The 26,211-nt window shown below is 37.4% G+C and overlaps 2 protein-coding genes across 2 annotated transcripts; both read left to right on the top strand.

The window, feature by feature from the left end:
* The first annotated feature begins 110 nt into the window (after positions 1-110).
* Positions 111-6,297, top strand: LOC141638205 (uncharacterized). Its single transcript, XM_074447610.1, has 2 exons — positions 111-1,168; positions 1,758-6,297. Exons 1-2 carry the CDS (start codon positions 111-113, stop codon positions 6,295-6,297), a joined length of 5,598 nt encoding a protein of 1,865 aa, XP_074303711.1.
* An 8,524-nt stretch (positions 6,298-14,821) lies between these two features.
* Positions 14,822-16,063, top strand: LOC141638197 (putative F-box protein At4g22030). Its single transcript, XM_074447605.1, has one exon. The coding sequence runs from the start codon at positions 14,822-14,824 to the stop codon at positions 16,061-16,063; it is 1,242 nt and encodes a 413-aa protein (XP_074303706.1).
* Positions 16,064-26,211: the final 10,148 nt, after the last annotated feature.

Here is a 26,211-nt window from a genome sequence, read left to right as displayed (position 1 = left end):
GGTTGTTTTAAATTTGAATGACGAAAATAATGTTATTGTTGTAGGTTTAGATGAAGAATTGTTTGGGACTTTTCTAGAGAGATGTGAGTTAGAGTGATAAAGTGAGGATAATGACCAAAAAAATTCCCCCAACGAACCCCCCTGATCCACCACCATCACCTTCTCCCCGGCCACCAAGGGTCCCTGTCACCATCCCCAGAATTCCGATTGCCACCATGAGTCATCTGAGGACCACCTCGCACTCTAGCCATCGAATCCCTTCAACAAACCTTAACCCACCCTTGCCAACCGCCTCCTCTCCACCACTAACCCAGCCACCGGCGACGGTTTCTTACCGTTCTGCTTTAACTAATTCGATTCCTCACCCACAAATACCAAAAACCCCCATCTTTTCCTCCTCTTCCCCCAAATCAAATGACCCGATCTTTCCCCCAAATCATGTCGAACCCAGAATTAATCTACCACCGGCGATCTTAAATTCCATAAAATCAACCTGGGAAAACACTTTAATTATCAAGCTCACTGGAAAATCAATTGATTCTAACCATCTTTCATCGTCCCTCCGCTCTTTGTGGAAGTGTCAAAATCAAGTCCGACTGATCGGTCTGGGTCGTGGGTTTTACTCGTGTAAAATTGAAAAACCGTCTGATCTTCAGAATATTAGAAGCAATGGGCCATGGTTTGTGCTTGGTCATTATGTCCATATCCAACCGTGGTGTCCTAATTTTCAGCCATCCTCAGCGACAATTAATTCTGTCCCCACTTGGATTATCCTCCCTGAGTTGCCTATTGAATATCATCGCACTGACATTCTCCAGGCTGTCGGAAATGCTTTAGGCGGGTTTATCAAGTTTGATTCGAATGGGTTGAGTAACAATAATGCTCGATTTGCGCGGCTGTCTGTTCATTTGGATCATTCTCAACCTCCCCCAACCAAAGTTTGGATTGGCTCCTTCTGCCAAGAGGTACGGCTTGCTGAAAAACAAATTTTCTGCTTTACGTGTCAAAGTCGATGTAATGGGGCATGTGGGGTTACTTGCGAAATTCCGGTTAAGAGTGGTCCCCTTCCTGCTGACTCTGGTTTTCCTGTTTCTGAGGCTCCCTTACCTACTAGCCATGAGTCTTCTGATAAAAGCTGGACCATGGTTCCATTTAGAGGAAAAAGCAAGTTCCCTTTTTTCTTTCCAAAAACTGTGCCAAACACTAATATAGCTTCCTTCCCATCAACTCCCCCTGACCATTCAAAATTGAGTAGTACTACCTTGTCCCCACCCGTAAAGCTTAACTTTCTTTTTTACCTCCATAATTTTAATCCTTACCTCTATCAACCTACCCTACCCCTTCCCTCCTCCCTTTTTATCATTTCCAATACTTTAACCCCCTTTATCAGCAACAAAAAAGTCTCCACAAAAAATTCCAACCCAACTAAAAATGACAGACCCCATTCTCCTCCGCTGCTGCGTACCCTCTACCTATCGCCCACCACAAATCCTGTTCCACCAAGACAACGACCAGATCTTTCCCTCACCCTTAACCATACTCCTTCTCCACCCCGAGGCTCCAATAAAGGCCTCCTCCCAACCCCCACCTCTTACCCTACCAGAGGTACCTGTAAACCAAACCATCTTCATATTCGAACCTCTCCTCGTCTCGCTTCAAGTACCCGCACCTGTCCTGCGAGCCATCATAGCCAACCCGTTCCAACCCCCTCCTCAGTGCCTGTCCTTAAGCCTTCTCACTTCCCGGAGACCCAACAGATTAATTGCCCCAGCTCATCTACCAGATTTGACCGACCTCTTGAATCTGCCTCCTGCTCTCCTTTGCTTCCTGAAATGGTTTGTGAACTACAAAGATCACTCCCCTCTGGCTCCCGTGCTGCCGGAAGCCCTGGAGTTCCTGTCGGACCCCATTCCCATTTTGCCTCGATTGAGGACAGTCTCATTGTTGACCTCTTTGGAGAAAGACCTCCTAGTTGCAAGCTTCTCCAATACGGTGAAGATTTTCAGAACAGCAATCCCATTGAACAAACTGAACATTTGGGCAAGCTGGGCTGCCCTCGGATGGGATCGCAGAGAACTCCTATTGATTCTGACGGGGTCAACCATCAAAGTCTCCAGCACCCTCCTAGGCAGAGAACTAGACGCGGAGGAGGACGCGGGAAAACCAGAGGCTCTGGCCGGGCCTGTTAACTCCCTTCCTCTTCCGCCTAACATGAATATTCTTTATTGGAATTGTCGTGGCATTGCCCGCCCATCCTTTACCACCCATCTCTCATATCTTGTTAATGCCCATAAACCCCACATCGTCATTCTCTCTGAAACCCGTGTCAGCTCGCCCAATTCCTTGGCTATTGTGCGTGGTCTTCATTTTGACTCTTGGGAAATCCTCGACCCTGCGGGTTTTACAGGCGGTATTATCATGTTGTGGAATTCTATGGATGTTGATATTACTCTTGTTGACAAGGCCGATCAGATGATTAATGTGGTGGCTCAGGTTCGGTCTTCTAATCTTGTTTTCTTTCTTTCCGCTGTTTATGCCAACCCTAAATTTAAACGTAGAGTTAATTTGTGGAATGAGTTAAAAGCTTTGTCTGTGAACCTCAATCATCCTTGGGTTTGCATTGGAGACTTCAATGAGGTTACTGGACCCTTAGAAAAATTAGGTGGTTGTGGTATTAAATGGAATAGAGTGAACCTGTTTAAGTCGACCATGAATGATTGTAATCTGATTGACCTTGGTTTCTCTGGCCCCAAATTTACTTGGACAAATAAGAGACGTAATCACCCAATTTTTGAGCGCCTCGACCGGGTTTGGGTTAATCAATCGTGGCTTGACCATTACCCCAATTCCCATAATTCCCATCTCACCCGCCTCTCCTCTGACCACTGCCCGATTATCCTTAGGTCTTCTCTGACTGAATGCCATCAACCCAAAGCCTTTAAATTCGAATCCTTTTGGGCCACTGACCCTAACTTTCTCCCTCTCGTTGACCTCACTTGGTCCTCCTCCTCCGATTGCGTCCCTACCAAACTTTTCTCCCTTAGTGTGGTCCTTGGGGACTGGGCGGCCAATGCCTTTGGTAACCTTTTCCAGAGCAAGAAATCTCTTAATGGACGCCTACTTGGTGTTCAACGTGACCTCTGCCGCCATCCCAACTCGACTTTCCTTAACAATCTCAATGACTCTCTCCTTAATGAATTGAACCACATTCTTGATTTGGAACATTCCTTTTGGAAAGATCGCTCCCGCATAAATTGGTTGGTGGATGGCGATAGAAACACGTCCTTTTTCCAGAAATCTGTAACTTTACGTCGCAGCTTCAACAGGATCCTTTCCTTAGTCGATGATGTCGGCCTCACCATCTCCGGTCATGACAACCTTTCTACTCACATCACAAATTTCTTCGCAAAACTATACACCTCTGAAAAATCCTTTGTCACTCGTGTTTTGCCTAACCACCATCCCCCCCTTACTTCCTTCTTTGTCCCCTCTGAAGATGAGATCCGCGTTGCTCTCTTTTCCCTTGGCTCTAAGAAAGCCCCAGGGCCTGATGGGTTTCATGCGGGCTTTTTCAAAAACTGCTGGCACATCATTAAAGGCGACCTTATCCTTTGTATCCAAACCATTTTCCGCACCAAGTGTATGCCAGGAGCCATTAACAAAACTGCCATTTCTCTCATCCCTAAAATCCCCTCCCCCCAAACCATTACTAACTTCCGGCCCATCAGCCTTTGTAACACCACCTATAAAACCGTGACCAAAATCATTGTCAACCGCCTGAAACCTTTGATGCACAAGATTATTTCCCCCAACCAAGGTAGTTCAATCCCTGGAAGAGGAACGGATACTAACTATATCGTTGCTACTGAAATTCTTCATTCTATGCACACTTCTAAAAATAAATTAGGTTGGTTCGCTCTCAAACTTGACCTTGAAAAGGCCTTTGATCGTCTTGAATGGGACTTTATCCTCTCCTGCCTCACTCAGGCTCAGATTGATAGAGACACGATCTCCCTTATCATGAGCTGTATCTCCTCCCCCTCCACCCAAGTCTCCTTCAATGGTTCGCTTCTGCCTAGTTTCTCCCCCTCTAGAGGCATTAGACAAGGTGACCCTCTCTCTCCTTACCTCTTTATTATTTGTATGGAGGCCCTTTCAACCCTCATCCATCAGTCCTGCTCTGATCTTGATTGGACCCCGTTTCCCCTTGGCAAGGGAGGTGCTTCGTTCTCTCATCTCCTTTTTGCGGATGACATTCTGCTGTTTGGGAGTGCTTCTGAGAACAACCTTTGCGCCCTCCAAGACACTCTCCTGAGCTTCTGCTCCTCCTCGGGACAGAAAATTAACTGTTCTAAAAGCAAACTCATTTTTTCTAAATACACTTCTGTGGAGAATATTAACATGTTTGAGACTTCCCTTGGAATTAAGACTACCTCCAACCTCGGTACTTACCTTGGTTTTCCCCTTAAAGGAACCAAACCCAAGAAGGCTGATCTTCGGTTCATCTTAGATAATATCCATTCCAAGTTGGCAAATTGGAAAACCCGCTTCCTTTCCAAAGCGGGCAGACTTTGCCTTATTAAATCTACTTTAAATGTTATCCCCTCTCATATCATGCAATGTATTCGCCTCCCCGCCCTCACCCTCACTGAAATTGATAAGTGTGTTCGCACCTTCCTCTGGTCGGGCACTTCCTCCCGTAAACTTCACCTCTCTAATTGGGATCTGGTTACCAAACCTTTGATTCTGGGTGGCCTTGGAATTAAAGCGTCCCGCCCCCTTAATGATGCTTACTCCGCCAAGCTGACTTGGAAAATCCTTTATGAAAAAACTTCCCTCGCCTCTAGAGCCTTGTGTAGTAAATACAATTCCCCCCGCCTGACCTCCTTTAGGACCGGGTCCCACATTTGGAAAAATGTGGGCTTTGGTGCTCCTATTCTCCAAAGCTATCTCATGTGGTCCATTGGAGATGGGACTTCTATTTCCCTCTGGACCGATAGGTGGTCTCCCCTTGGGCCTTTAAGGGGTGTCATTCATGGCCCCCTTAATGAAAGTTCTAACAATGCCAGTCTTTGTTCCATTATCTCTAATGGGTCGTGGAGCTTTGAGAGCCTAGATTTTGTCCTTCCCTGTGATATCATTAATTCCATTTTAGCCATCCCCCTTCCCTCCCCCGGTCGATTGGACATCTTAACTACCTCTCTCGCCCCCAAGAATAAATTTTCCATCGGTTCCACGTACTCCTCCCTCTGCAGCCAAACCCCTTGCCCGCCCTCTGTCACACCTGATCTGGGATGGCTCTGGGATCTCCCAACTCTCCCAAAAATCAAGTTCTTCCTCTGGCTTACCTGGTGGGATAAACTACCCCAAAATCTTAACCTCTTTAAACGCGGCATTATTCTCTCCCATTCCTGCTCCATCTGCCCTAGCCCTTCCCTTGAGGAATCTACTCTCCATCTCCTTCGCGATTGTAGTTTTGCCTCGTCGGTTTGGGCTCAGTTTGATGTCTTACCCTCTTTCTTCTCCCTTGACCTCCAGCCTTGGATTCATTCGAACTGTACGTCTTCTAACCCCTCCTGGCCCACAAACTTTTCTTTCCTTCTTTGGCGTCTTTGGACCAGAAGATGTGATTTCCTGTTCTCCACCCCCTCGCCCACCCCTTGCCATGTGTTTTGTGGATCCACTTCCGCCCTTTCTGCTGCCTGGACCGCGGCTAACTCTGGCCCGCCTGTCCCTGTTTGTGCCCCTCCTTCCGCCTTCTGCTACCCGTGTAGCTGGGCTCTCCCTCCGCATAGTTGGCTTAAGGTCAACGTGGATGCGGCTTTCTCCCCTTCCTCTTCCTTAGCTGGTATTGGGTGTGTTGTTAGGAATGATTTTGGGTCTTGGGTTAGGGGTTGGTCGTCTCGTTTGTTTGGCCCTAACCCTTTTGTTTGTGAGATCCTTGCCATTCGGGAGGGACTCCGGTTTTGCGCTCAATCTTTGGATAAGTGTATTATTGCCTCTGATTGTCTTATTGCGGTCACCAACATCTTGAGTATTGCCCCTCCGTGTGGTCCTTTTACTAACATTGTCCTTGAGTGTAGGGATCTTTTGGAAGGCTCTCCCCATTTGAAGCTAATGTTTGAGAAGAGGTCGGCTAATGAAGTTGCGGATTCTCTTGCCAAGTTTTCTCTAAATGATACCACCTCTTGTAATGGTTGTTTTATTTGGGACCTAGCCCCCTCTTTTGTTAGCAATTTGTGTACTAAAGACTTTGTTTCGGCCAATGAGCCGCTTCCCCCCGACCCGCCCCCTTGATGTATCTTTCTTGAACTGGATTCCTTTTTAATTAATGTTCTTTCGATCCAAAAAAAAGATGAAGAATTGTTTTGGGATGATAATGAAGGTGACCTAATATATATATAGGCGAAGCAATGCAATTAAATAAAGTTGGTAAAAGAAAGGAAGAGCATGCGATTGGAAGATGTTGACCGGTGGTTGCTTTGACTAGGCACATAGAATGTTAGAATGGACCTTTTCGTACTTTTAATTATTTTGTCAAGCCTTGACCTTTTGCATACGCCATACGATCATCTACGACACATTCCGATCAAACCTGTTAAGTCATTTTCATTAGTTATTCTCCTCTTATAAGAGCTTGTAATCAATTGGTCAGGTTAAAAACTGGTCAGGTTGATTACAAGGACTTCATTCATTTGGGTGGCTAACATAGTAACATTATTATATTACCAGCACCGTTGAGTTCAGTTCGAATTATTAATGTTACGGTAAATTAAAACGAGTAGTTTTTTATTTAGATTGATTGATTTTGTCAAGTTATAACTATTTTATTAGATGATTCATTCCGGTATTGTATAGTTGCACAAGACATTAGTGCGTTAATAAATTATTGTGTCGGTCAGTATTCCGTTTATGTTGTTACGGAGTACTATTCAATTAATTAACCATATATTTTTAACTAGAAGTGACCAATCTAGCTAGTATGTAGGCCGGGTTAGCACGACCTTCGTTCCATCTCCCATGCACGGATGCGTGACTGACCCGACTTTCCACCTTCCCTTAATCCCTAACACGGTATGTTTCATCTGCAACTTGTCCAAACTATTACAAGTAATAAAGAGGAAAAAAAAAAATTGTCCAATGCATCAGGCCCTACCCACCGAAAACCCAAAATTAGTCTGAATCAACTCTGAGTCATTCATATTCGGGCTGCCCCCGCCTTCCTCGTGCGGACCAGGCTGGCCAGCCCTGCACCGGTTTGACCTATCCAATTTTTTTTTTTTTTTTTTTTTTTTTTGGTCAAAGGGAACATTATATTAAAAAAGAAGCAAAGAGTTCAAGTACATCATGGAGGGGGGTCGGGGTTAAGAGGCGTGCAAGCCTCTAAAAAGTCAAGAATACATAAGTTCGTAACAAAAGATGGGGCAAGTTCCCAAATAAAACATCCATTAGCAAGGCTTGTGTCCGCCGCGGAGAATTAGGCGACAGCATCCGCAACCCTATTAGCCGATCTCGTCTCAAACACAAGCTCCAGTCTTGGTGAAGCTTTTAATAGTTCCCTACACTCAATGATGATGTTAGCAAGGGGACCGCACGGATGGTCCGAGCTAAGAATAGTCTTTACAGCATTAATACAGTCAGAAGCAATCACAAAATTATCAGTGGACAAAACGGCAAAACGGATCCCTTCTCTAATAGCAAGGACCTCACTAAGAAAGGGGGTAGTAGCAAAACACCGGCTAGACCACCCATGAACCCAAGAGCCAATAAAGTCCCTAACAACACACCCAAAACAAGTAACCGAGGAGGAGGGGGAGAAGGCCGCATCTACATTGTATCAGTCCATTAACTATAATAGCATTTTGAACAAAGTAGTAATGGATTTTGAATTCTTTTTACTATTGATTATTATTCAATTTTATATAGGATAAGAATTGAAGTTATTATTTTTTTTATTGAGTCCATTGATTTGTTGCATGTTTTGACTTTGAATTGATATGCATGTTTACTTATCTTACATCTTTGTAGATTTAGTTATGACATAAGGAATGATGAATGCTTACAATTTAATTTAATTACTTTGTTTTTGTAGTAATGTTGAAACTTGTTGTACTTTGCTGAAAGATTATCACTCTAGCTCAGTGTAGTTGCATCCTAATTTTACTTTCAACAGTTTGACTTTCTGAAAAAATATAAAATCAACATTCCTTGATAAGTAATAATCTCAAAAAGGAAGATTTCTTTTGGCTTGATAACCACGGAATGACAATTAATTAACGAGAAATAAGCAAGTCAAAGTGTAATTAGATACTTATCATGATTACAAGCTTTATATTTGACAGTTTGAGTGTGAAATCAAATGGGATCGTTTTATCCCATTTGTTGGCTATTTTGAATTATTTAGGGTATGTAGGTTTAAGACGGGTCAAATATGTTGATGTGGTATAAAAAGAAAAAGTAGAATACATAGGAAAAAAATTCAGGTCATATATGTTAGGGAGGTTATTATGTTACGATAGAGTAAAAGAGATGAAATCTTCGAATTAAAGAATATTTACGGATAGAATAAAAGAGAGAAATGGAAGAAGTTATCGGATAAACTTTCTAGTAATAATGGGCATAAAAGAAAACTTCATATAGAGAGCAGTTTTTTTTTTTTTTTTGACAGCACATATAGAGAGCAGTTAGTGTTGTCACTTGTGTATGATGGTTTTATACAAAGATAACATAGAACTGATCAAAACATAAGTATATCAATGGGCAAAATAACTATTAAAAGAATCATTTTCCTATAAATATATATGAGGCAATCTTATATAAGTATTTGTGTATATAGAGTTGCATGAATTATTTTTAGTCTTCCCTAATAGACATAAATAATAGACTTAAATATCAAATGATAATTAAAGTCATAAATAATAAGAGGTAATATTCATAACCTGAATTTAAATCTTGATAACATTTTATGTCCTTATAAGCGAGTCTCCTCACACCAAAAAACACTATTAACACTAATATTTATTTAGTCTTGTACTAGTACTCGTAGTATTTATTTTTGGTTAAAACACTTGCTCTCTTTATTTAGTCTTGTACTTAGTATTTATTTTTGGTTAAAATATACCATCACAAAAAAAAAAGAAATGAAATAAAAAAGACGAAGTGAATAATGACTAGTACGCAGGAACTATTTTAACCTTGCTATTGACCAGCTGTGACCATATTATTGGGAATCTTAAAAATAACAAAGGTTCTGTTTGGCAAAACTATATGAAAAGGTAGCTGAAACCTGAAAAACTAACTGAAATCTGAAAAAGTAACTGATAAGGTAGCTGAAAATTAGGAGCTTATAAGGTAACTGATTATATAAAAATGTGTTTGGCAAACTAGCCGAAAAGGTAGTTGATTTTGGTAAAATGACGTAAAAAGATATGAAAATTGTTTAATATTATAGAATAAAGGGGTACAAAATAGAAAATAAGTCATTTCAGGTACCCGATTTCTCAAATGTTACATGTGGTAGCATTTCATTTCAGGTACTTTATTTGATCAAATAAGTTACCTGAAGTGTCGTGCCAAACGGAGCCTAAGTAAACGATAGGAACTAAATACAAATTAATTAGAATCAATTTTCACAATTTAGCGTAATTCGGAAATAATTTTCTTTAATGTTAGGAGTATTGTAACTCAACAAATTGTTTAATTGTTTGAGATCTATGGTCGACTTGTTCTACATCTTGACTTGGAATTGAATATAGACCTTTGTATATTTGAATAGAACGGGAGTCTGATTTAAGACTTTTGACAATGATGTGTGTGATTTTATTAGGTTTTCAGGTGTCTTTGCACTAAGCTTGTCTTCCATATCAAAAAAAATCATATACTATTACAAGTAAATCAGTAATTTTAATTTGTTCGGAAAAATTCGTATAACCCATGTATTTTTCATGATTCAATTTACTTTGAAAGATGAAAATTCATCTAATTAAGTTATAGTATTATGTATTTTTCCAAATCTTTCACAATCGACTAAATTCAAAAGGCCGTTCATATATCGAAAAACATGGAGCTTTTCACTCTTCATGCATCAGTTGAAAAACGATATAACGTGCAAGAATTATGGTGGTTCAAGTATCTACCAATGTCATCCATCTCGATGCACCGCCGGACCCTCTTCGTTCTATTATGCGTGAAGACCTTCTGTATGGAGCGCTTTCTCTTTTTGTTCCTTAGTTCTCGGGCTTAGCCCTATTATGTGCCAAAAAAACTTGACTACATGCGGTAATATATAAAACCCTAAATAATAAATAAATCATTAAATAATATTTGTGGAAGTTCATATTTCAAGGAACAGAGATTTTATACTCTTTCCAAATCCTATGCAATTAAGTAGTACTAATCCTACTCACAAAAAGGTCCCTTTGTTTTTCCAAAATGGGGTTTTATAACAAACAATTTAACGAAATAGGGTGACATTGAAACTAATTACCCAAAATGGGTCCACGTAGGCTCGGTTTTAGCGTTGCTAGGTCGGATTAAGGTCGCTCGGGAGAGCGACTTGAAGCCAAAACGCTCGGCATTGAGCGACTTAGACAATTTTTTTTTTAAAAAAAAAAAAAAAAACCAAAAACGTAACTGATGGGAATCGAACCCGCAAACTAAAACAATCACTTAACACCCCCTAACCATAACACCAAGGATAATGTTATGACTTATTTGGGAGATTAAAATTAAATATTTAATATTAATAGCAATAAATGCATTTTGGGACTTTAACAACAATTACTCAATATTTTATTTAAGCACTTAGATTTAACATATAACTTTGATTGCTTTGGTGGTTATGTAGTGTAGAATAAGTGCATTTTTGTGGATGGTCTTGAGTTCGAATCTGTTAAACAGCGCATTTTTTTTTTTTTAAAAAATTCCTTTTCCGATAAAGAGAAAATATTATGTGTAGTATATATAATCTCACATCTTCTCCCAGTTTAACCTTACAACAATCTTCTTTTATCACCAAAAATTAATTTATTGAACTCTATACGAATATAATGTCTTCTACAAGGTCTCATGATTTAACTCGCGAAAACCGCCGGCCAACACGTCAATATTATGGGGGGAGACGATTTTATGGTGGGGAAAATACTTCCATGCACCCAAGAGTTAATGCTCCAAATAGTTTTGATGCAAATCCCTCTTTTATGAACCCTATGGCGCCTCCCCATTTGCCTTTTGGTTATCTCTACCCAGGCATGCCAATGATGATGCCGTTTGTTGCACCGGTTCCGTTTCTTCCTGTATTGGATTTTGGGCTACATTATAAGATAATGGAGCAGATTAATTATTACTTCAGTGATGAAAATCTAGCTAAGGATGTATATTTGCGTCAGAGAATGGATAAAGATGGATGGGTTTCTATTGCCGTAATTTCAAATTTTCCTAGGATTAAGAATTTAACGTATGACAGACGCTTAATATTAGAAGCTATGAGGCCCTCGACTGTAGTCGAAGTACAAGGTAATAAAATCAGGAGACGAGGTGATTGGAGGAGATGGGTATTACCATCCTCCCTGCAATTCCCACCCTCTTAAGCATCGCAAAGAGTTTAAAACTAGCAGATCGATCACACGGTCGAATCAACTCCTGTGCTACAACATTACAAAGATATATGCTGCTCACAACGACAAATTAAATTAAAGGATCTTCAATTCGTGGGTATATTATTATTTGTTGGATTCCTCAATAATTGTTCTCTATGTCTTAATAACGACTTTGTATGTTGTTGAGCAATAGGAAAGGTTTCATTCTCTTTTGCTATGCTTGGCGCCCGAGTTTGAGCCTTTTTAATCTATATATATATAGGGTCATGTTTAATTTGCGTATTATAACTTCGTCTATTTGGCTATTTTATCCTTATTTCTATAATTATTTCTATTGAGTTGTTGATTCACTTTGGTTGTAACGATGATAACCTTTTAAATTAACTTTGGTATTACATATGTTATTATAGACGCTAACCAATGAGATTATTGTTCGAATAGATACTGACCATTTTTGTATATAATGAAGTCGAAAATAAGTGAAATTAAAAGACTTTTTATTGGCTAGTATGTACGGTACCGTGCCGACTAAAGTGGCAAACAACATGAAACTGTAAGAAAGCACCAAAACTTTCTATAAAGAGTGGATGAAATTAACATATATTTATGACACTAGTAATAATCAGTTTGAGATTGGGGTAAAGAATTTTGCTTTCTAATTTCAGTTGAGGTAGGTAACCATATGGCGTAGGACCTTTAAGATAAACAAATCCGAGATAATACTGATTACTGTAGTTTAATTCTCATCAAATCGTAGGATTAAGCAAATAATTACGAGGATGGCTGTCATCCTGATTTAGAGGAAGGACTTAAATGACGGCTGTAATGGATATTCAAAATAAACCTTTCTTATTTCAACTATCAAGTAGCTTTGCCTAAATGATTTAATAACATACACTATGAGATGTAGATCTATACGATCATGACTCATGAGAATGTACATAGTCTAAAAAATAAAAATAGTTAATTAATAGAATGAAAAGAATGTAGCTAGCCTAGACCTGGCCACGACCCACGGGTTGAATCTCTCGGTCTTATGGATAGGGACATGCCGACTCAAACTTAACTCTAACTCGACATGATACGCTTTTGGCCGGACCAAGCCTCGCATGGGGGACACAGGTCGGGCTTCATATGGAGACAGGGGCTGGGCAGAGCCGAGCCAGGTTGGCCCTTGTTATTGGTCAGCTATAGTAAAGGTTGCGAATAATAGTAATCATATTAGCAAGAATATTACTCCCTCTGTCTCAATCAATTTATTCACCATTTATTAAAGTACCTCATAAAAAAAATATAAAAAAATAAACAGGTGATTGAGATATGAGACGTAATAAGAGTGTGATCATATAACAGACTTATATTTTGAATGATTTTTTTTTATATATATATGACATTTTATTTTAACGACATTCAAGCATCCTAACTGTATATGAGTGGACCGGGACCGGATCATACAAAATGGACCACATTTAGTTTTTTATGCAAATTGTATTTAAAAAACAATAATTTACGTGTTATTATAAATTTATTATTTCAAAATATAGGTAAATATAGTTCATCCGAATTATAAATACCAACTAACTAAACAAAATTTATAATTGTTTAAAAGAATATATATTTCATATTATAAACACCTAATATATATACTACTCATTGTTTAAGGAAATAGGGAAGGAAACACTGAATTGGAGGGAGTATGTATTAAAAGTCAGTTCGATCTGTGGTACGGTCCACACAGTCCAATCGATTTGGTACAGAACTGGACCAAAAATCGAATGAACCAAAATTATCTAACCGTGGCCAGACCATGAATAAATTGTGTCACCCGATTTGATTTTCGGTGCGGATCATTGAGTGAACAGCCCTAGTGATGACAAAGCCTAATTAAGAAAAGTATTATTAAGCTTATAGCCTCTATATTAGAACGAATCAAGGAACTCAAAATTTTACTTCACCACCATATGTTGAACATTGAAAAGACCAAGTTAATCCTCTTACATAGCCATGAATAATTGAATAGTGGTGGACCTTATGATTAGAGTTGGCATAAAGGGCCGGTGGGCGGCACGGTCAGGCACGACCCACGACACGGCACGACACGGCCCGGTGAGAAAATCGAGGAAGCACGGGCACGGCACGACTGGGCTTGAGACGGGCTCCGGCGCAATTTTCTTCAAAAATCCGTGCCTAGGCACGGCACGGCCCAGGCACGGCGGAGCCCGGCACGGACAAGGCACGACGGGCTTGGCACGAAGAATGACCCGTTGATCATTATTTATTAAACAAAAAGTACATTAATATTTAATAAAATATATATTTAAACCATTAATTATCATTTATTAAACAAAAAGTACATTAATATTTAATAAAATATATATTTAAACCATTAATCATTATTTATTAAACAAAAAGTACTAAAACTATATCAATTATATAACGTTTTTTTTAAATAAAAAAAATATTAAGGCACATGGGCCGGCCTACGGACAAGGCATGAAAAGCCCATGGGCAAGGCACGGCCCGAGCACGAAAATGGCCGTGCCTTGAGCGGGCCGCGGCGTAGGTTTGGATTAGTGGGCCTGGCACGGCACGGCCCGAGGAGCCCAATATCCGTGCTTGGGCCGGGCCAATTTTGGGGGAAGGCACGATGGGCCGGCACGCGGGCCAACCCAGCACGACCCATTGCCTACTCTATTTATGATGTACTAAGTACACAAGGAATGAACAAGTCTAAACCAAAGCCTAATGATGACAAAGCCTAATTAAGAAAAGCCTAATTAAGAAAAGTAGTATTAAGCTTATAGCCTATATATTAGAACAAATCAAAGAACTCAAAATTTTACTACACCATGCATATATTGAACATGGAAAAGACCAAGTTAATCCTCGTAGTATAGCCATGAATAATTGAATAGTGGTGGACCTTATGATGTACTAAGTACACAAGGAATGAACAAGTCTAAACCAAAGCCAAGTCAAAACCAAAAAAATACATAAATTTGGTCAACAAATTCAATGTTGACCCATTTGTCTTCTTTGTACCCCATACTATATATACACCATTCCTCCACCTTTCTAGCTCATAAATTCACAATCCACAAAACCAACTTCTCAAAAACCAAACTTTCTCACAACAATCAAACACCAAAAACACTAAAAATAGAAACAAAGAAAAAGGAAGATTTCATAATTACATTCATATTATTTCCGTCCAAAATATAGTCATGATTTCATTACAAGCTTGCACAAACCTCTCATTATCTACAAACCATCTCTTTTCGACCCGAAATCTTCAAATTTCGAGCATAAATCGACCCACAACATACCTAAAGAAACCCATGATTGTAGTGCCAAAGCTACCAAATATTGATCTTACCAAAAACCTAGTCATGCAGGACATAAACGGAGTAAAGACAATAACGTCTAGTCCGAAAAATATGACGACCGATAAACAAGACGACGTCAAAATCAAGCTTTACGCAATTTTAGAGGCGATTTCTGATAGAATTGAGATGCATAACAACGTGAAAGAGCAACGTGACAATTGGAATTCATTGTTGTTAAACTCTATTAACATGATCACGTTAAGTGCGGCAACAATGGCGGGTGTTTCGACCATGGGAGAAGATAACTTGGCGTTGAAGGTATCTTCCGTAGTGTTATTCACAGCTGCAACAGGATTGCTTTTAATTATGAACAAGATTCAACCTTCTCAATTAGCCCAAGAGCAGAGAAATTCGGTTAGGTTGTTCAAGCAGCTTAAAACACGAGTCGAGACCACATTGACTGTAGGGAACCCGACCCGTTTAGACGTTGACGGGTTTATGGAGCAAGTATTGGCTTTGGATAGAGCGTACCCGCTTCCTCTATTGGGAGCGATGCTTGATAAATTCCCGGAGACGTACAAGCCAGCCAGATGGTGGCCCACAAGGAAACCGTCGTCTTTGAATAAAATGACGTCGTTTGGGAGTAATGGTTGGAATAAAGAATTGGAGGAAGAAATGAGAGACATTGTTGAAGTGATTGAGAAAAAGGACATTGAGGATTATGTCAGGCTAGGTAACAAGGCATTGAAATTAAATAAAATGTTGGCGGTCGTGGGCCCGGTTCTTACCGGGATTGCGGCCGTTGGGTCAGGTTTTGCAGGGCATGGGGCCGTGTGGGGCGGGGTGGTGGCGGCTGTGGCTGGGTCAATGGCGGGAGTTGTGAACACAATAGAGCATGGAGGGCAAGTAGGGATGGTATTTGAGATGTATAGGAATTGTGGAGGGTTTTTTAATCTTTTGGATGAGACAATTGAGACAAGTTTAGAAGAAAGGGATTTTGGAAAAAGAGAAAATGGAGAATTGTTTGAGATGAAAATGGCTTTGAAATTGGGAAGGAGTTTATCAGAATTAAGAGATTTGGCTGATAAATCAAGAAGAAATGGAGGGTTTGTTGATGAATTTGCAAGCAAACTTTTTTGAAGCAAGATTAGGGTACATATATTACTTAGACGATCTTAGATGTAATTATGGGAATTCTTTCATTCTTTTATTTATTTTGATCATGTACAAAGATGTAATTAGAGAGGGTTAGGGTTAGGGTTAAATCATTCTTTCATATGTTATGATTATATAGCTAGACTAGATGTAATTATATTAATATTTTTGAACTAACATGAGATTTAGGGTATAATCTCTAATTTTGCAAGTGATCTTGAATGTAAATTATCTGGATTTTGAGCATATGTTATCCAAAAATGGTTTTTTAAATATTGGTTTTACCTTAATTTATAATTCTTATGTAACCTATTTAGTGATAGATGAACCATCTCAACCAAAAACCTTAAGGTGATGGTTGAAGCCCAACTATTATAAATAGATGAACCAACTCAACCAAAACCTTAAGGTGATGGTTGAAACCCAGACCAACTATTATAAATATTCATATTACTAGTTTGGATGCCCGTGCGTTGCAACGGGGTAATTAACTTAGTTGAAAAAAATTGGTTATAAGGTCTTAATATTTACATCTTATCTGTAATCATTTATTTAGATATGATCAAAAGTCAAAACATCTTATTTAAGAGACGCAAAAGATGTTAGGTTGATACCTAAGTTCCAAGGATGCCTCATATTTATAATCATAAGACCATTACATCTTATGTTAATCTTTCGATGTGGGACAATTCTATTATTTTTATATAATCCTACATTATTTTTCAATGTGGGACATATAACATACTAAGAAGCACACAATTTTATATATGTACAAATTATATGAAATCTATACGCTAATGATATCATTTTTACCACGAATCAAATTATGTTATTTTCATAATTTTCTTAATGATATTTTTTTGCCAAATAAAATGTAAAATTTTTTATATAAAAATTAGAAACATCACTTGAATATAATATAGGAAATAAATTTTATAATAATTAAAAGATTCTCCACTTTATTTTTTACATCAAAAAATATTATTTATAATACTTTCCTAAATTAATTTTTAAGATCACCCCACCTTATGTGAATTTTCTAATGTGGGACAATTCAACTATTTATATGTAGTATATTTACTACACCTACATTATTTTTCAATGTGGGACAAATAACATACGAAAAAGTACACCATCTTTTTTGCACCTATTTCGATATCCAACCCGATTTAATAATGAGAAAATATTATACTATCTATTTATATTTGTACGTTTTTTTCATTTTTTGTCATAGTTAAAATATGTACAAATGATATGATTTAAATTACATTTTTTTTCCTAACACGACTTTTAAGATGTAATTGAGGGACAATAGAATGTATAAACAAATGCAAAATATTTCTTTTTTCTGGTGCGATTTTGATTAATGGTTAAAAAATATGATGTATTTTAGTTACTCAAATGTAATGAGTCATAATAATTACCTATATTTGAAAGTTAAAAAGATTTAATTCTACTATTTATCAAAGTAAAAAAGCTCATTATTGATTTGTTTGTGGATTCAAGATCTTTTATGCAACACTTGATTGTATTATAATTCATAAATTTTCTATTTTAGTGCAGAGATTATCATTATATGACACAAACAAATTTATGTATATTTAGCACTCATTTTATTTTTTAGTTATGAGTTTGTCTTAAATAAAGTTATTATACTATCGATTGTCTTAAAATAAATATTATAATATCACTAATATAGTAATATATAATCGTTTTTATAAATATCTACGTGATTAATATTTGTATGGTATTGTTGTAATTAAGATTTGCCGTTAATACAAACTCTTATAATAACTCTCTAAGATAATTTTTAATCGATTCAAAAGATTTTGGGTTGATACCCCTAAGTTATGACTCATATTTATAATCATGTGATACTTCACCTCATGATAATCTTCTAATGTGAGACAATTCAACTATTTATATGTAGTATATTTACCACACCTACATTATTTTTCAATGTGGGACAAACAATATACTTAGAAATACACCATCTTTTTCACACCTAATTCGACATCTAACCCAGTTTAATTAATAATAATAAGCAAATACTATAGGAGTACTATTTATTAATATTCGTATAATACATTTTTTTAACTTCTTATCGTAATTAAAATATGTGCAAATAATATGATACTATATTCTAATGCTAGCATTTATTTACCACGAATCTAATTATATAATTTTTCAAAAAAAAAAAAATTATGTTACTTTGTTGCTAAATGAGATGTATAAGTTTTTATATAAAAATTATAAACATTACTTGGACATATAAAAAATATATATATCATATCGTGGAGTTAATGATATAAACTCTTAAGAGTTCTCCAAGACAATGTTTAAGAGACTCAGAAGGTTTTGGGTTGGTATTTAGGTTCTAAGGATACCTTCTATTTATAATCATATGATCACCCACCTTATGCTAAACTTTCGATGTGGGATAATTCTATTATTTATACGTAATATATTCACCACACCAACATATTTTTCAATGTGGGACAAATAACATACTTAGAAATACACCATCTTTTTCGTACATAATTCGACATTTAACTCAGGTTAATAATAATGAGCAAATACTATACTCTCTCGATTCAAGACCAAATACAACATTCATTTTTTTACACTATTCATGAACGAATAGAATCTTTACGATTCCTTGCAATATGTAAGACAAAATATGGTCATGTGGGATCTTATTTGATTCACCTATAAAGTACAATGAGAATATCAAATTTTAAATTTTTTATAATGTAAACTTAAAGATATTTACGTTGTACGTTGTAATTTGTGTTTTGGCAAGTGTGTAAATGAAAATGTTGTATTTGGTCTTGAATGGAGGGAGTACTATTTATTAATATTCGCACGTTTTTTTTATAATATTTTTTTGCAAATGAGATGTATAAGTTTTTATATAAAGATTATAAACATCACTTGAATATAATACATAATATAGAAAAAATATGTATATATCATACTGTGAAGATAATGATATAAACTCTTAAGAGCTCTCCAAAACAATACTTAAAAGACTCAAAAGGTTTTTGGTTGGTATATAGGTTCCAATGATGACTTCTATTTATAATCATAGGATCATCCACCTTATGTTAATCTTTCGATGTGGGACAATTATATAATTTATACGTATTATAATCACCACACTAACATTGTTTTTCAATGTGGGACATATAACATATTAAAAGAAGTACACCATCTTTAATACTCGTATATGCAAATCATATGAAATCTATACTCTAATGAAATCATTTTTTGCCACGAATCTAATTATATTATTTTCATAATTTTTATAACGACATTTTTTTGCCAGATGAAATGTCAAAGTTTTTATATAAAAATTAGAAACTTCTCATGAATATAAAATAGGAAATATAGATACTATAATAATTAAAAGATTCTCCACTTTATTTTTTATGTGGAAAATATTATTTATGAAACTTTCCTAAATTAATTTTTGATGATGTGGACGCTCTAGAATCGCTCGAAAAAACTCTCTTTTATGTATATATATATATATAGATTTAGTCATTATCATTGGCTTAGTATTGTGTATTCGAGTTATGTATTCTCGCCAGTGTCCTCACTATATGAACTTGCAAAAATATTAGCTAGATTGATGGTTGAATGGATTTTACCAGCTTATTAAGCATCGCCCTAGTCGACTGCATGTGACAGGATTTATCAATTAATGGATTGATAAATTACTAGTTTAAATCCCGCGCAATGAAAAAAGCGTTGCCTAACCGAGTAACCGGAGCTCACTTATAAAGTTATAAACTAATTAAATCAAATATAGTTCCTGTACAACCTGAATTTACAACTCCAACTTAATCACATTAACAAATACAAGTACAAAATATATCGTCACAAATATAATTAAAAGAAGGTACAAGGTTTGAACCCAAAACAAAGCAATACTGAAACAAAAAGTAACAATACGAGCTATTTAGCGGAAAACAAAAATATAAGAGGTCGATACCGCTACATTTTGGGGCTCATCGGCTACACCTCTTTTCTCAATTTATAATCTCCCTCCCTCTATTGAATTAATAGTAGTATTTGAGGGCACTTAATAATAACGTTGATCCTTCAGTCGTATTGCAATAAGAAACGCTTAAAATCTATTGGAGTTCCCTAGCCTATTGATTTCTTTTCTCTTCCCTCTTAAGTGTCTATTTAGTGTGTGAATCAATATGAGGTTGAGTAACTAATGGGAATAAAGAGGCGATTAGTCTTCTTCATTCAATAAGTCTCACATTAATTTTACTAATCATCTAGGAGTCTACTTTGTGTGCCTTTTTCCTTGTGCCACGTGTGATTAAGAAAATGCTCAAGTAACTCTTTTTATATTATTGTATATTGTATAGATGTTAATAATGGTGAGTGTTTAGTAATATGAAAAGGTTTAATTAATTCCTTCAAAATGTTTTTGTTCCGGGTATAATTCCAGAGCAGTGATTAGTTACCACCCGTGGCTCGTAGAATAATGTCTTGAGCTGAATCCTTCTTGCTCCTATCGTCCCACTCGGCCTCTCCTGCAACAATGAACGAACTGAGGGCTTGGGCTGTGTGCCAGCGTACTCACTCCGACGCTCAAGTCGGAAACTTAAAGGATTAAGCTGTGTTACTTGGCTAGATGCGTATTGTAGAGAGATAAGGGAGATATTACCAGATGAATAGTGTATTTAGGTTATAATTGTGAGATCCTTTCCTCAATGAAGGTTGAGGAGTATTTATAGACTTTCACCTTTTGTCACGTAGTGGCCAAGTGGCCAAGTGGCTAGCAGGTGGAAAGACTGATCTACCCCTCGGCCGAGGGACCTATGGCAGGCCGGCGGACAATGTTGACTCGCCGCCGAGGGGTCTTGGATATGAGTACGCGGATGTGTGTCCCGGCTGGCAGGTTGTCACGCCGAGACCTAGGTGGCAGGCCGATGGGATGCATCGGCTAGGCTATCTAAGTCGTTGACTTGCTGTGGATATCTTTGACCTTGCTCAGTGTGTTGACTTGGTCAGCGGTGCAGAATATGCCCCATCAGTTTTATTACAAAAATTTCAATTTTAATTATAAATTATGAAATTTATTAACATGTTTTATTACAAAAATTTCAATAAAAATGTCAATATTAATTATAAATTATGAAATTTGATGTAAGTTTGTAAGGGTTATATAAATTTTGGAAGACAACATATTTAATATACAAAATTAATTTAAGAATAATGATAATATCCTTTAATATTATAGATATAAGTGAATTAAATTAATTTATAGATAAATATTTTAAATTAATGTCATGTAATAATAAATTGATAATCCATGTCACATTAAAAATACGCAACATCACATTTAAATATGCCACTTCACATTAAATTTTAATCTGGGTGACTTTTTGGATCCTACGTGGCTTTGTCTAGGTGCATTTATTTATCATTTTAGGGTAGCCTTTTAATTATATTTTATAGAATTCTATGTATTTCAAGACTGTATATTTTTAAATGGATCAACAACTAATTGCTCGAACAAATATTAACAATACGATAAAAATATCAAAACTAAAGCAGATAAACCCGTGAATTTCACGGGTCACAAACATAGTTGTAAATTTATTTGGTATATAAAAAGTTTCACAATTTCCCATATTTGATCTCTTCTTATTGTCCCAAGCCATTTTTGCTCCGACCATTTTTCAAAATTCTTTTAAATGTTTGTGTTGCATGTTTAGTTGTGTTTAAGGTATCTATTAGAGGGCTTATAATATTTGTTATCCTCGATGTTTTTATGTAATTTTTTTTAAATGATTATTTTGGTAGGTTATTCTACAAGCCGTTTCCTTTGATTTTGTTATTTGACATCAGATATTGACATTTTAACTCTAGTACTACTAATTTTCTATTAACTAATATTGTAAATTTATTTGGTAATGTTACAATTTTTATAGTGTCGACGATAATTAGTAAAACGTCGACGATGTTTAGCAGGTTGAATTTAAATTTACAACACATATTTTATATTCATAGACTCATTCTCGTTTTACACCCAAGCTCATCTTCTAATCAATGTCTTTTGACATCTCATTTCTCATTTAAAGAAAATCATCCATCCATTTTGCTCTAATTCAACTTATTTACTTGTAGATACCACATTTCTGCACCTCCCGCAAACCACCCGGTGATGATTGGGCTGCATGTTTGGTACGCTGAACGATTTGTGACAGTCCGTAAGTTTATCGTCAAGTGATCGCTCAAACATTTATGTCTACCTCTTAATTGTCATCTACGTACCGATACGGTCGTTTTGACAGTAATTAGAGTACATTTGGAGTTCGAGCCTAGAACCGTCTTCATTTTCTGACAGCCATTAAAATGCCGAGTCGAAATGTTCTGGAATGTTCCGGATATTTCTATTCCATATTTTATAAATCTTTTATAAATCTTTAGTCTTTGGTAAACAATTTCCCGTAATATTCACACAAAATATTAAGGAAAACCAAATTATTCCGTTATTCCATAAACTAAACACGGAAATCTTTCTTCCGCATGAGGAAACCACTTGGGAATAGACGCAGCAGGTGCTGCGCCTCTTCCAAGAGACGCAGTGCCTGCTGCGCCTCTTCCCAAGTCCTTTTCTGCGTATTTTTCGTATCGTTTCATATCTTTCGAGATTTACTTCCAAAGTCTCTCCGAAAACCCTACTTCCTCCACGTGATTAGTATAAATAGAGACCTTCGGTCTCACATATTTTCACGCGCGAGTGTCCCCCCTTCTCTTCTACCTTTGCATTCTAGATCACGTTCTTACTTTTTGGCGTCTACGTGCTTGAACTTTCGACCACGTAAGCTCAGATCTTTCAGAGTACCAGCCTCGTTTTGCATGTGTAGATACCTCATTTCTGCACCTCTCGCAAACCACCCGGTGATGATTGGGCCGCATGTTTGATACGCGGAACGATTTGTGACAGTTCGTAAGTTTATTGTCAAGTGATTGCTCAAATATTAATGTCTACCTCTTAGTTGTCATTTACGTGCCGATACGGTCGTTTTGACAGTAATTAGAGTACATTTGGAGTCCGGGCCTAAAATCGTCTTCATTTTCTGATAACCGTTAAATCCCGAGTCAGAATGTTCTGGAATGTTCCGGATATTTCTATTCCATATTTATAAATATTTCACAATCTTTATCCTTTGGTAAACAATTTCCCGTAATATTCATACAAGATATTAAGGAAAACCAAAATATTCCGTCCTATCATAACTTAAACACGGACATTTTTCTTCCGCAGGAGGAAACCCCTTGGAAACAGACGCAGCAGGTGCTGCGCCTCTTCCAAGAGACGCAGTGACTGCTGCGCCTCTTCCCAGGTCCTTTTCTGCGTGTTTTTCGTATCTTTTTTTATATCTTTCCGAAATTCACTTTCAAAGACTCTCCGAAACCCTAATTCCTTCACGTGATTAATATGAATAGGAGCCTTCGCTCCTCATATTTCTCACGCGAGTGTCCGCCCTTCTCTTCTCCCTTTGCATTCTAGACCTTTGTTCTTACTTTTTGGCGTCTACGTGCTTGAACATTCGACCACGTCAGCTCGGTTCCTTCTGAGTACCAGCCTCGTTTGCATGACCGACCAATTTGACCAACTCTACATCAATAAACTTAATTAATCTAATCGTTTTCCTCTTACGAGGGCACTTTCATATTTGCATTATAGTTCGAGTCGAGCATCGCTAATCGATAACTTAGTCCTTCTCGTTTCGTCAAATAAGTAAGTCTGAGGGTGTATAATCTCTCTTTTATTATTGTTGTTTACTTTTTGTATCACTAATGTAAGGTTTATGTCGAAAATACCAATTAAAACTGATTTCTAAAACCGTGCCTTAAAACCTCTTTTTACGGATTTCCAGAAGACAAACCGTCGAGAAAGGACGCAGCAACTGCTGCGCCTCTTCGAAGGAGCGCAATTCCTGCTGCGCCTCTTCGTGAGGCCGCCAGCAGCTTCTCGCTTCCTTTCTTCTTCCTTCGTCCTCTGTAATTCGTTCGTCAAAATTTGTTTCGTTTGTTTCCTGTTAATTCTTTGACATAATAGCTTATCATCTCACATGTATATTATTTATCATTCATTCACATGTTTAATTCGTCATTAAATTCGACTTAAATCCCTTATAATCTGATATTTGCGGGTTTTCGTCATTAAATTCAATCCGGGTTGTAGAGATTCGATTTGTTCATATCGGGTTTCTGGAATTCGATCCTTGATATATTTTTCATCTGTTTATTGTCATATTCATCACATATTCGTCATTAATTCATCATGTTTAGTCTATTTTTGTTCACCTATGTCACTAATCAATCATTCTTCCATGTAAATAATTCGTCTTATATTCCGTTTCATCCATGTTTATTGCTTTTATGACCATCATTCACATGTAAATAACCTGATAATCACTTCTATCCGAGTATATATATTATAAATCAATCATTAAATTAACCCACGAACATTAACGATTTGCAGTTCCGGCTTCACAGCCAGAACTCATCCTTGGAACAGACGCAGCAACTGCTGCGCCTCTTCCAAAGGACGCAGTCCTGCTGCGCCTGTTCCAGGTTGAGTTCTGTCTCTGAACTCCGTTGTTGCTTGACTTAGTTTAATTAGCTTACGTATAATTGACTATTATTCGTGTCGTCGCCTTAATTTCTGTTCGTCAATTCTTTCTTTTATTCTTTTTCCCAAATTATCCGTTTTAAAGGTATTTTCGACATAAATCGCTAACCCGATGTAATTATTGTAACTTCTTATTATTGTAATTTTATTCCTTGTATTTTGTATCCATTTGTATGTTTTCACATGTAATTGAGCATTAAATCCTATTTCGACCCAATTGTATGCTAAACTATGTGTCAACCGACTTAGTTAAATTCACATGCTAGGATTAAAACTTGGATGTTGCATTGCATGCATGTAATTGACAATATATCAAGTATAGATGATGTCCCTAATCATTAGTAGAGGCCGTTATCGAGGCGGGTCGGATTAGGTGTTCGATCAAAAGAGCTTCCTAATACGTACCCTCACCCCTTACTCCAGATCTCTGTGAAAATCCGTGTTCATTGGCATCCACGAGAGTCATTCTAGACATATAATGCTAAGGGTAACGACTGCTTAGTGTTCATGTCATTACTTTGTGTCTTGACATGACACGAGGAATTCGAACGGTTCCAATTTCCCATAAAAATTGGTGGCGACTCCAACAAAATGCAAACGCTTCTTCTCTCTCTCCCAAGCGCCCCCGTGGGCCCCCGCTGTCCACAGTTTGGCGACTCCGCCGGGGATAATACACTTACGTGTAGCCAAGGGTGAAACTTGAACAAGGTTAGAGAATAATTTGTACAAGATAATTGTCGGTTTTCATAACTCGGTCTTCCTAGACCGTTTCATTCGGCCTTCCTAGGCTCAACCCAACCCATTCGACCAATCGTCCCGTCTAAACGGTCCTAATTCTTATTTGGGCCTAAGGATGGATAGCGATTGACGTCATCCATACCATGATGCTTACTCTTGTTTGTATCAAGGGCCTTCACTACTTGAAGAAATGGACTAGGAATCGGCCTTACTCTTGTTTGGTACGAGCCTCTCCACAGACTTCGGGTTTGATGGTTCGGTATGGCAACCCACCCTTTAAACCAAAACCCTTTTAAATGCACTCAGTATCCCGTTATAATGCTTGCATAAATGTTTGTACCTTACGTGATCACCATTTCTAAACGAAACCATGACGATTTTTGCAAAAATCAAAACCCCGTTTTAATCAAAATTTCGAAAAAAGGCCATTCGATTAGCGCAAAACCCAGTCGAAATTTTGTCCGATTGTCGAGTCAAAATTCGGGCCACAAACCCATTTCAAAACCTCACTTTGAGTCCAGTCCTACGACTACACTATAGTTGATTAGGATACACATTTTCCAAAACTTTGTCCTTTCTTCAAAGCTCACTCAACACAAGTGGCACACACCCACTTCACAAGTCAAAACATTTCTTCTTTTAGCAAGTGTGTTAGAATAGTCGATCGTGTTTTGATTCGTCATCGATCTCTTATCCAGTTTTCAAGATGCCTGGAACCAGCGAC

Source organism: Silene latifolia, chromosome 2 (assembly GCF_048544455.1).
Source record: "Silene latifolia isolate original U9 population chromosome 2, ASM4854445v1, whole genome shotgun sequence".
In the NCBI taxonomy this organism is placed as follows: Eukaryota; Viridiplantae; Streptophyta; class Magnoliopsida; order Caryophyllales; family Caryophyllaceae; genus Silene; species Silene latifolia.
The sequence above is the reverse complement of the archived record's forward strand: the minus strand, read 5'-3'. Positions and strand labels throughout refer to the sequence as shown.

What these genes read in the sequence shown, in the direction of transcription:
- LOC141638197 (XM_074447605.1), top strand. Translation starts at nt 14,822, where the DNA reads ATGATTTCATTACAAGCTTGCACAAACCTCTCATTATCTACAAACCAT.
- LOC141638205 (XM_074447610.1), top strand. Translation starts at nt 111, where the DNA reads ATGACCAAAAAAATTCCCCCAACGAACCCCCCTGATCCACCACCATCA. An exon ending in CCATTTAGAGGAAAAAGCAA is followed by an intron (nt 1,169 to 1,757) that starts GTTCCCTTTTTT and finishes GAGACCCAACAG; the next exon opens with ATTAATTGCCCCAGCTCATC.